The sequence below is a fragment of the Myotis davidii genome, unplaced genomic scaffold, assembly GCF_000327345.1.
Source record: "Myotis davidii unplaced genomic scaffold, ASM32734v1 scaffold235, whole genome shotgun sequence".
In the NCBI taxonomy this organism is placed as follows: Eukaryota; Metazoa; Chordata; class Mammalia; order Chiroptera; family Vespertilionidae; genus Myotis; species Myotis davidii.
The window spans coordinates 3,704,425-3,717,184 of NW_006287462.1; the positions used below are offsets into that span (position 1 = coordinate 3,704,425).

Here is a 12,760-nt window from a genome sequence, read left to right on the forward strand (position 1 = left end):
AGCCAGGCTGAGGGACTCCTCCCTGAGGGCATGATTTTTGTGCACCGGGCCTCTAGTTGGTTAATAAAATTATATGGGTTTTAGGGGTACAATTCTATAATGCATCATCTGCATATTATACTAGAGGCCCAGTGCACGAATTTGTGCATGGGTGGGGTCCCTCAGTGTAGCCTACAGGGATTGTGCCAAAACTGGAAGTCCAACACCACCTGCCACTCCTGCCTGCCACTCCTGCTCATCCCGGCCCCACTGCGCCCAGTCAGTCCTGATTGGGATAGTAGGCTCACCAGCCATGAGCCCTGTATCTGGTGCCCATCCTGAGGGGAGTGGAGTGGGGGTGGGATGCGATCAGCCCTCCAGGTGGGCGGTGGGATGCCCTTGCCATCCCGGGATCCGGATCTGTCCTGCTGACATTCATGCCTGTTGTCAGGAACCACCTGGCAGCTGCTTTTATATTGCGTCTTCCTTGCAGAGCATTTAGGGAGGGGAAGTGGTCGCGATGCCCAAGGCTGACTTCCAGGAGGCCGGTGGTGCTGTTGGGATTGTGCCAATAGTGCTGGTCGTTGGTGCCTGGCCCATTCTCCGCAGATTGGACCTGCAGAACTACTGATGGGGTGAGTGGCTGCCACCGGGCTGGTGGGCCACCAGGATGGGTCAATCAGCTGAGCGGCACTCCTGCTGTGGGAGTGTACTGACCACCAGGGGGCAGCTCCTGCATTGAATGTCTGCCCCTGGTGGTCAGTGCGCATCATAGCGACCGGTCGACTGGTCGTTTGGTTGCTTAAGCTTATATATCTATAGGCTAGACACCTGATGCATGAAAATTTGTGCAAGAGTAGGCCTTCCTTCCCCTGGCTGCTGGCATCGGCTTCCCTCCAGCACCTGGGACCCAGGCTGCTTCCCTCCTCCTGCTGCCCTCATAATAAAGGGGCGGGGGGGGGGATACCCTAGAAGTGTCACACAACTATATCAGGGGCCCCGGGCTGGCTTCCCTTCAAACCCGTCTTCGTCAGGAAGGACATCTGGAATGATGTTCAGTCTAATTAGCATGTTACCCTTTTATTATAGATTGTGTGTTCGCCACCCCAATTCCATAATTTTCAATGCTACTTAGCTGCCCAAGATTTTGTTAAGACTTGTATTTCCTGATTTGGCTTTGGCTAACAGAATCATGCTTGACTGAAGCTTGAGACTGCCAGCTTTCAATAGGCTGTTGCTAGTAAAAATGGTAAAGTAAGAGAACATTGACAAAGGTGCAATGGGAGACAAAATAAAGTGTAGTCGTTAAGATTGTTAGATAAAAATGAAGACTGAGAACCTTTGCAAGGATAAATCTTAACCCTTTTATTGGGGGTGTATGCCCTGGTGTTAGATTTACCTCTGTTCTGTATGTTGTAAACACAAAAATTATACTTGCTGGATTAATTGTAAGGCCCCATACTGCTATTATAATGTTAATGTATTTCATATAACCTAAAGTTCTCTTTTAGGAAAGTCTTTTTTAAATATATTTTTATTGACTTCAGAGAGGGAGAAATAGAAACATCAATGATGAGAGAGAATCATTGATTGGCTGCCTCCTGAATGCCCCTGTACTGGGGATCGAGCCCGCAACCAGGCAGGTGCCCTTCATGGGAATCGAGTCCAAGACCCTTTAGTCCTCAGGCCAACGCTCTATCCACTGAACCAAACTGGCTAAGGCAGGAAAGTCTTTAGTTAGGGGTAAAAAGGCTTACAAAGAAACTGTTTAATAAAGGAGGTTAACATTTAACTAAGCAGAAGATACTTGGTTCTCTTCCAACAAAAGCCAAACAGAAAACGAGTGTTACTAACATTTTCTATTTATTCATTAATAAAAAGTGCATAGTACAAGCCCTTTATCCCAATCCAAGTACTCAGTAAGAGATTACAATAAACTCTGGATGGCACAGACATGATTTGTTTGGCATGATTAAACATTTAAAAACAGCAATTAACATTTAGCATAGCATATGGCCACTTTCCTTTTAACAAAGTAATCATCAGACATGGTAACAAATACATGATTTTTCATTTAGAAATATTATAATGTTAAAACTAAACCTACTAATTCAACAACAAAAATTTAACTCATTAACTGTAAACTCCCATTTCTCCTTCAAGTTGCTATTTTATGTCTTAAGCTGAGCTGGTCGAAGTTTAGCACATATTCATTTAGAGTGACGACTTTCATTCCGAGTGAAAAATTCCCAATGTTCCTTTGAAAATGTACGAATTTGGTTATCCCATGAACACTATCATATTACATACCACACAAAGACACTAAAGGTAACTATGGAATAGCTGAACTTCATAGTTACTTTGGAAAATCTCTACAAGTTGTTTAAAATATGACTTGCTGACCAAAGGAACAGTGCTTGGATATCTACATGATAAAATCTTTTACTAAACATAGTTCCAATGTTAACTTTTTTTCCAAATGGAAAGCAAAAAACAAACAAAACATTATTTTGCATAAAGGGACATTAAATGGCTCTAAAAATAAATTCTGAATGGCATTTGTGGAGTGTTTTAAGAGCCTACAGTGATTAAAATGTGAAGATTTATTTTTCTTTTTTCCAGATTATTTAAAAATGCTTGTAGCCATAATTCAGGTGAATGTTTACATGCCAAGTAATGAATAAGAGTGTGCTTAATAAAAAGGCCACATGTGGAAGCTTTAAGAATTAAAAAGAATATAAATTACTACTTAGGTTAATAGGATTACGTTATATGTAGTAGCACACTATGTTTTTTTTAGAACTGCAGATATTTTACAAGCAAAAAACCCAAGACTAAATACTCCACTAAAAACTTTTGTTACTAATTAGATGATCCATACAGGGAAAGGTTAATATTCTAGATGTTCTGTCAATTAAGTGGATGTGACAGAAATGAAGAACTAGGAATAAGAATCCAGATTTCCAGGTCTCTAACACTAGACATTGTTTCCATGTCACAGCCACATCTTCTACCAAAGCCAATCCTCAACTATTTGTGAGCCGTTGATTCAGCGAATACATCAGGATCCCTGCCAGGATTTCTAGCAGTTTAGAGAACAGACTAAGGCTGTATGTGTAAGCCTTCAAAGTTCAGGGGGGCAAGGGCAGAAATAGGAATGCTTGTATGCATTTAGCTCCATCTGACGCCATTCCTGCCTCTTCTGCTTTAAATACGATAGTAGCTATAGAGCTGGGAAGGCTTCCAGTACGCCACAGCAAGAGGAAAAACCGTAAGTCTGTGGTATTTATTTATCCAGGATTTGACTTACCTGTGTTACAATACCCTTGATTAGACAAGTAATTAAGAATAGGTTATACTACTTCAAGAAGTTGAGCACAAAGCCAAGATGCACAGGAGGAATGCAAGCAGTCAATATTGGATTATATAATGAAATGAAGCCCTTACAATGTTTATGGCCCAGCATATAATCGTAATGAAGGGGGGGGAAATACCCTAGGAGTGTCACACAACTATATGAGAGACTCTTAAACAGTACAACGATTTTGAGAAGTTTATTCAATTCATACAATTTATCAGATCAATACAGTGAAAAGCTAGACAAGTCTAGGGGGGGAACTCCTTACATTGATAGCAAAATTTCTTCTAGCCCCATAAATCCTCTGTAATCACTTGCTAGAAAAAAATTCCATAACCACATAGGTGATGCCTTCTTAAAATGCCATTTGTATTCATTTTCTTTCAAACTAACCAAAACAATGCAACCTTTTACTTTTCATACAGTTCAAAATTTTGCCTATATTTCCCCACCCCAATCCATTCCATTACCAAAATAAGAATGAGATACAGGGTAAGAAAAAAAATCCTTGATTGTTCCTCATTTTTCTCCTTTTCCCTTGGAGTAAACCAAGAATTTATTAAATATTTTTAAAAGTCAGAAGGGACCACAAAATACTCAAAATTTATTTTTCTTCAAAGGAAAAGAGAGTAAATAAACAAATAGCATTCAAATGTCAGTAAGCAAACAGGCTCCCCATACAGTTAGCTTTAAGAGTTTCATTTAACAGGGAAGTGTCTGAACAAAAAGGAAGCTTTCTGAGAGGCACTCATTTAAGAAATAAATTACAGATTAAATTATTACTGAATAGATTATACCTGGCAAAGGCAAAAAGAATTAACTATTTTCCTCCTTTCATGAACCTTGTAAGGCTAGTTAATATACAGTGGCTTCATATGTCATATAATGGACTGAAAATCATCCACCATATTTAAATCATGTTTATTTAAAGTTTTCTTAATATTAGACATTTTTATGGGAATGAAAACCTTAGTAAACAGTTATATAATTTATTCTCTCCTCCTTTTCTAGTCACATAAGCCAGTTGTAATGAATGATGCAGATTTCAGCTGTAACTTGTAAAATATTCTAAAGGCTGCCACAGTCCCAAGAACTGCTACCCACACACAAATAAACTACCAAGGTAAGTAGAAATATAGTGTGGTTTTAATTTTCTTTCATAAAACCTCAGACAACCCCAAATAACGTTATAAATAGCCCATGAAAAAAGCAACCTTCAAATCTATCAAAACTATTTAAAATATTTAAATGCAGAGATCTTAAATTTCCTTCAATCAGGCCAGAAGTCATCACCAAAATTGTGATCACAGTTACAAATAGAATGAATGGAATGTCTGAGTTTAGGGTAACCAAAAAGCCCATGTAATTTTTAAAAATATAATTATTTACTCAAATACACCGTGAATAGGAATGGTGATAACACAGGAGGCAAAAATAAGCTTGCAAATGAAATGTCTAGAAGCTCATGAAAACAATACCATCCCATATTGCAGGTGCAAAAGGAAGAACAGTTCTAATGGGGTTAGAGTACTCTGGTCATCTTCGTTCATTTGGTCGTGCAAGGTGTTAACTATTTTCACTTCCCATGTCGCAAAGTTAGTCCACAGGAGGGGCTGGTGGATCTTGTCCCTGTATTGGAGAAAAATTATAGAACTGACTTCTTAAATCCCAGTGCAACCAATCTAACACATTTAGTAAGAAATGAGCAGCAGTGTCCCCCACCTTCCCATCTCAAATCATATCCTTACTAGGATGTTTTTCATACGGTTTTGCACAAGGGAACACTAGATAACTAGTGTTTCACCAATGTTTGTCTCATTCTTCCCTGTGAGAGGAAGAAAGGAAAAGTGTTTAACAGTGGTATGTTTTGGATGAAACTTCTCTCCTTAACAGCTCCAGAGGTGATATTCAAACTAATAAAGGTAGTCTCTTCTCTCTTGCTAAGGTGATGGATTGAGTACAGTACAAAATGAACTCGAGACTTGTTTCTCACTACAGAATGTCAATGAGGATGCACATGGCTCCAGATGCTATTGGCAGCTATCTAATGAGTACAGAGGGAGCCCATCTTGAAATGAAGCTGATGGTATGATGAAAGAATTGTCTTTGATGGCACTGTTAAACTTTCTAAATCTAAACACTGACTCTACCTCTGGATTTTCTGATGTGTAAACCAATAAAGCACTTATTTAAACCAGGTTGAGCTGATTTTTGTAACTTGCAATAGAAAGCACCTGAACTGTAAAGGGAATATCAGCACTTCAGGAATCTTCAGGAAGATTCTATTTATTTACTCTGACATGCTATGAGGCCCGAGGAGAGGGTGGTCAATTTTTCTACTTGGAATTATTCGATATGTTTTCTTTTTTCTTAGAGCAGTGGGACTACTACTACTAACAATGACCTAAGGCTCAGAGGACTGTAATCTTGTCATTTTTAATGGCTTCTAAATTAGTTTATGAAATTGGATTTCTTTTCTTTTTTTTTTTTTTAAAAATATATTTTATTGATCCTTCCCACAGAGAGGAAGGGAGAGAGACAGAGAGTCAGAAACATCGATGAGAGAGAAACATCGATCAGCTGCCTCCTGCACATCCCCCACCGGGGATGCGCCCGCAACCCAGGCACATGCTCCTGACCGGAATCGAACCCGGGACCCCTCAGTCCGCAGGCCGACGCTCTATCCACCGAGCCAAACCGGTTTCGGCTGAAATTGGATTTCTTTAGCTCCAAGCGATGAGGAGGTAGATCTTTGATATAAAATAAAAATGTATATAGAAAGTAAGAAAAAGGGCTAAGGAGAAAGCAATTTATCAAGATAGCTGTTTAATGGCTAATCTCCTCTCCAAGACAAAAACAAAAATAAATTTAAGGCTTTTTTAGATAGTGCTAATGAGGTCTTCTTTCTTAACTGAAGTCAGCATGTTATATATCTAAATGTTCTAATCCTAAAAAAACTAAAGCACTGACCAATTAACATTGCACATTTGCTTTCTCTTACATAAGAAACTAGGTCAACTAAATTTTTTTATATTAACAACACAGGATTAAGGAAAAGAAGCAATTATTTTAGGAATTCCACATGGTGAAGGTTGAAGGAATGTGTGGGATAATTTGATGTTCGACAAATGAATCCATCACAGAAATATTTTAAAAGAGATATCCAAATCGAATGAAAAAAAAAATAAATAAATGCTGATTCTAAAAATGATGAAAAGGGATCCTTTAATGGAGGTTCTAGTAAAGACAGTACTGAGAACTCTGTACTGGGTAGAATTCTAGTAGAAGTAGGATTATGAAGTATTACATTTTCAATTTCTCTTTCCTCCCGTGAGAAAACATGATGAAGTGATGTCTTTCATATAGAAAATTCTAAAAATGGTTGTAATCATGACTATCAAAATTTATCAACATGAGTGATTCCTACCTCTGCTTTTGCCAGCTCAGTTGATTATTGTGATGCAGAATCAGAAAAATGAGTTTGAGAGAAATAGGATGGGAAAACAGGATTTAACCAGGTAGACTCAGTGTCTTTACCGTATTTAATAGCTAGAACAGAGGGGAGAAAATGGAGTGTGGGTAAAACCATTTCAATTGCAGCTAGTAAGAGAATTCAGGGAGCTGGAAACATGACAGGCAAAGAATCAAGTGAGAGGTGGATAGAACTGGGGAAGAGGACTGAGATCTGAGAAATATTGCTGTAGATTATCATAAGCTGAATCATTTTTAATGTTTCTCATGTGAGTGAAAATTGGAATTTATTTTAAATTATTTTTGGGTTACTATGCTTATCTCTGTATGTAAACGCTATGAACACTAAGCCATTTGAGGTTGCAAGATTTACTAGGATGACAAAGGAAGAACTTTAACTTACTCCATGAATTAAATCTTCCTTTTGCTAATTCAAATCTTTTGGTCAAAACAACCCCCCCCCCCTTTCATGCCATTACTCCCCCGACCCCACCTCTTCAAATGGGTTTCTTATCAACAGCACTTACATTATGAGGACTGGTGGGCTTCCCAGTTAGATTGGATCCTCGAAGATTAGGAGGTCTCAGTAGAAACAAGATCAATGCAATTACCATCCAGGCCATTAAGATCATGGTAATACTGATGCCATTATCACCAGAGGGTCCTGGTACTAAAGACAAAAAAAATATTTGCAACAAAAACTGGAGCATGATTATAATATTGTTAGATAAATGTAAAAACAATTATGTTTAAATGTTAACTTCAAAAACTGTAGTCATATAAAAAACTGTAGTCATAATTTAGAGAAGTAGAATTATGAAGTATTACATTTTCAATTTCCCTTTCCTCCTGTGAGAAAATCTAAATGGTAAATTGTATAAAATAGTCAAAAGCCAAAACCTACTAAATGAAGATTTTATTTTTTTAAATATATTTTATTGATTTTTTACAGAGAGGAAGGGAGAGGGATAGAGAGTTAGAAACATCAATGAGAGAGAAACATCAATGAACTGCCTCCTGCACACTCCCTACTGGGGATGTGCCCTCAACTAAGGTACATGCCCTTGACCGGAATCGAACCTGGGACCCTTGAGTCCGCAGGCCGACGCTCTATCCACTGAGCCAAACCAGGTAGGGCTAAATGAAGATTTTAATAGTGTAGTTCTTAATATCTTGGAATAATAGAATCCTTTGAGAACTTGATAAAAATTAAGGGGACCCTCTTCACTGTAAATATCTATGTATAAAATTCAATAATTTTGCATATTATTGTGGAAAGTTCATGGTCCCACAAAGCCATTAATCCAGATATATTGAAATCTATGGAACCCAGGTTAAAATTATCTGATATACAATAAAGACACTTACTTTTGGGGAAGGAGGAATTCTGCATTTTAATTACAGAAGCAGCAAGAAAAAAATAACAAAGCTTAAGGAAAAAGGAACATCTGAGTTATATAATATATAGATTAAAGATCTCTTTAATGATATTCTCAAACAAAGAGATATTAATTTGGCTTTTTTGCATAAATAAATTGGATTCAGATCTAGATATTTTAAAGTCTATGCATTTAGCCCTAACCGGTTTGGCTCAGTGGATAGAGTGTCGGCCTGCGGACTCAGGGGTCCCGGGTTTGATTCGGTCAAGAGCATGTACCTTGGTTGCGGGCACATCCCCAGTAGGGGGTGTGCAACAGGCGGCTGATCGATGTTTCTCTCTCATCGATGTTTCTAACTCTCTATCCCTCTCCCTTTCTCTCTGTAAAAAATCAATTTTATATATATATGAATTTAAAGTCTATGCATTTATCAAAAGAAATGTCAGTCCTAGCCAGTTTGGCTCAGTGGACAGAGTCGGCCTGCGGACTAAAAGGTTCCAGTTTCAATTTCGATCAAGGGCACATGCCCAGATTGTGTGCTTGATCCCCAGTAGGGGGCGTGCAGGAGGCAGCTGACCAATGATTCCTCTCATCATTGATGTTTGTCTCTCTCTCTCCCTCTCCCTTCCTCTCTGAAATCAATAAAAAAATAAAACAACAACAAAAATATTCCATATCTTAAAAAAAAAAAAGAAATGTCAGGTGTGCATATGTATATATCATTTTTCTCTGCTCCTTGAGGCAGCCATATTTTATTTCATTCAAAATAACAAGTACCTACCACAGTGCCTGGCTCATGGTATGAGCTTCAAAAACTTCTAATAAATGAAACAAATTTTTACTGTACTATATTAGAAAATTCAATTATCAGAAATGAAAATTACAGAAGATTGAATTTCTAAGCACAGTATCTCTAGTTGGTTATTAAAATAGGCTGTCAAGACTATAACTGTTGCCCTAACTGGTTTGACGCTCTAACCAGTGGATAGAGCGTCGGCCTGCGGACTCAAGGGTCACAGGTTCGATTCCAGGCAAGGGCATGTACCTTGGTTGCGGGCACATCCCCAGTGGGGAGTGTGCAGGAGGCAGCTGATAGATGTTTCTCTCTCATTGATGTTTCTAACTCTCTATCCCTCTCCCTTCTTCTCTGTAAAAAAATCAATAAAATATATTTTTAAAAAAGACTATAACTGTTTGGTTTTGTTCTCCTTGCCTCAGGAAAAAGTAAAAGAAATCCATGCAAGATGCATTGCAATTGGGGTCCGTGGGCCCAGGACTCACTCCCAAGAAAGTGAAGGCCATGAGGGGTGGCATTGCTGAGGCCACAAGATTAGTGACCAAAGGGGACAAAGTCAGGCAAAGGGCTGAGCTAGCCCAACAGCAGGCCGGATAGGAATGTAGCCTCGGTCTGTTCCAACCCCAATCACTTCCTCAGTAACAGCTAACATAGTATTCAGTCACCAAAGCTGCATTACTTATCACACAATGAATCAGGTTTTTTTCTCTACATACATACCTTTTCCTTGGTTCCCTCCTATTATACTAAATGTGCCTCTTTTATAACTAAAACCAATTTCTCTCCACTTCAGCTTTGGATCCCATTGCTCTTACAGAGGATCCACTATCTTCTCTCTTGTGTATTCAACACCCCTTTCTCCATTGCAGCCAACCCAGAATCACTTAAATGTGAGCAAGTTTATCCCATCTTAAAAAAAAAATCCTCATTTCCCCTATCTTAACCCCTTTCCCTGAGCTAATATCTTGAGAACTGTCTACAATTCACTACCTCCATCACGGCTCTGGTTGGTATCCACCTCCACTGTCATTTGAACAGCTTTTCAAAAGGTCACCTAGGACACCGCCATCCAATGTTCTTAAACTGTGGTATACATCAGAACCATTCAGCAGCTTCTTAAACTAAAATAACAAGCATTTCCCCTGTCCCACCTTCTATGTCCCACCAAACTGGGTCTCCATTCATTCAGCTGCCTTGGCCAGAAACCTATGAGAATATCTTTTGTTCTCTCTCAATGATCTTCTATTTAACACATCATGAGTTTTCTGTCAATTTTACTACCTTAATATCACTCAAATCTGTCCAATTCTAGCTCTACTCCCACACTTGCTCTAGCTACCTTCACTTCTTGTCTGGTCTACTGCAATGGCCTTTCAGCAGATCTCCCCATACCTACTCTTGCCTCCTCTAATTCTGTGCTATATGCTGATCCAACAGTGATTTTTAAAAAGCAAATACTATTTATTTCATTACTAAACAGCAAAAATTTCAGTGGTTACTTTGAACCAAGTATTATCTCTCTTAATCCATTTAACAATTTTATTTTGTGGTAGGTACTATCATATCCTCATTTTATAGATGAGGACACTGGGGGAAAAGGGATTAAATCCCAATGTCATATAGGTGGTATGTGGCAAAGCTGGGACTTCAATACAAGTATTCTCATTCCAGAACCTGTGCTCTTTACCTCTTTTGCTATGTCATAATCTCTGACAATATCACATAGTGAGGCAGACCTCTGAAAATTATTAGAACTGTAGGTAGTAAAACTGGAAAATACAGATTTAAAAATAATTTTTTATAAGAAAGCTTATAACTACCTGTTAAGTAAAACTAGATTTAAAGTTAGCCAAAAAAAGATAGCTGTACATTATCACCTTATAGTGTCCCTCTCAGAAATAAAATATTAATTGTATAAACCAGAAGTGTAACTCCAATGCCAATTCTTATTTTATTCAATTTGAAAAATGAATCCTTTACTTTTTTATATTATATGTAAGTAAAAGATTCTGAAGCTTCAGAGTTGAACCTCAGACCACAAATTTACTAATTCATATTTCTGGACCAAGCAGCCCTGACAAAAGGCCCACTCCTTTTTAAAACTCTCATAGGGATAATATGACACTTGGTTCCCTGTAACTGTCTCATAGCTTGGTTCCTATTACAGCCTTTCCTTCCTGCATTTTGCTGCCAGAACAGTCTGCTCTTAACACATCTCTGCTGACCAACCCAGTGACTCACTCTGTTGCTTCCACTCTGAACTCTTTCAGCCCGGCCCTTCCTAAGATTTGACCTATTCATCAATATAAACTCTTACCATTTCTCAGAAAAAGCATCCTTTGTCAACCCTATACTTCTCTTTAGCCAGTGGATCCTAGTCTGCAACAATATCAACACCACAGATTCTAATTCACACCATCTAATTCAGAAGCAACTCAGGGGTGGGGTAAGGAACCAACGATATTTTCAAAGCTTTCCAAATGAATCTGATGCAATAGTTCAATACTAGTTTGGCTGACAGCATTTGCCAATTTTGCAAACTCAGCCTTGGGGTACTCATTATTTTTCCCATCTGACATGTTCTTATACTAGTATACAACCTCTATTTATTCTCTTATATCCTACATCCCTCTCTCTTCTGTAAAAATTTCCATTTTCTCTCACCACTCTTTAGTCAACCTGTGGACCAAATGCTTTCTGCTCTGGACTAGTATAGCATTTCTAATTTAAAGAAATGGTTTCCTATTTCTCCTAATTAAGTCATTAACTTTTTAAGAATTGAGACCACCTCTTAGCTATGTAATCCATGCCTCAGTTTCTTTAGCTGTGAAATGGAAATACTACCATCATCTCAGAGAGTTGTGAAGGTTGAAATGATCAGTAGACGAAAAGCAGTTAGCACCATGCCTGGTACACAGTAGGTATTCAAGAAACATTAGCCATTACCAGTACTAAGGTCAACTACAGCACAGAAAAGACTGAGTGCAGATGGATCCTAGTGGGAATAATTAGCCTAGATAAGATGGTGAAGTGGGAATGGAAAAGAGTCAAATACAAATGGTATTAGGATGGAAGAAGTACACTTGATGACTGACTAGAATGGTGGTAGGAGGAGGAAGAAAAAGAAGTGAAGGATGCCTCTAGACAAGGGGTGGAGAATCTGCCCTCAGACCATATAAGGCTCATGAAATCACTTGGTCTGGCCCTGCCATGGCATTAGGGGTGCGCTAATTAAATGTCTGACCAAATATAGCAGTCTAATTTTTAAGCTGTTAATTTTGTAAGGCCCATGAATGATGTTATAAATATACAAATGGCCCTTGGCAGAAAAAAAAGATTCCCCACCCTTGCTCTAAAGGATAGTAGTATGCAGTCGAATTTCTCCATTTAAAAGGCTAAATGGATATAGTTTTTCTAACCTCCAAGGTTTAATAAGATCATTTCTCGTATTTTCCACTAACTGAAAGACCTCCTAGGAATAAAGGATAACAGATGAACCAGCTGTAAAACCTCTTGATCATAGTCAATGTTTTTCATTTATAGCAGTCCTACAAAATTAAGATTTGCTCTAGAATTTACTTTCACATGGGCATACCGTGCAAGGTTATTAACCCTTTGAGTGCCAACCAATATCCTAGGAACTATGCTAAAATTGCCAACGCATTTTTGCTGATTTTACAGCAGTTTAGGAAAAAAATTATGAATCGCAAGTAAATGAAGTTACATATTCAAAAACTTAAGGAAACCTTTACTACATTGACATGTTTAGTAATATCA

General features: G+C 38.3%; 1 protein-coding gene across 1 annotated transcript in view; it reads right to left on the reverse strand.

Annotated features, from left to right (window-relative positions):
- Positions 1-3,921: 3,921 nt before the first annotated feature.
- The window catches only part of SMIM14 (small integral membrane protein 14), a 29,656-nt gene continuing 20,817 nt past the window's right edge, over positions 3,922-12,760 (reverse strand). Inside the window, exons 3-4 of the mRNA XM_006759297.2 lie at positions 7,336-7,478; positions 3,922-4,966 (exon numbers count right to left, since the gene is read on the reverse strand). Coding sequence (XP_006759360.1) covers positions 4,934-4,966; positions 7,336-7,478 — 176 coding nt within the window. The 3' untranslated portion in view covers positions 3,922-4,933. The remainder of the gene's footprint in view (positions 4,967-7,335; positions 7,479-12,760) is intronic.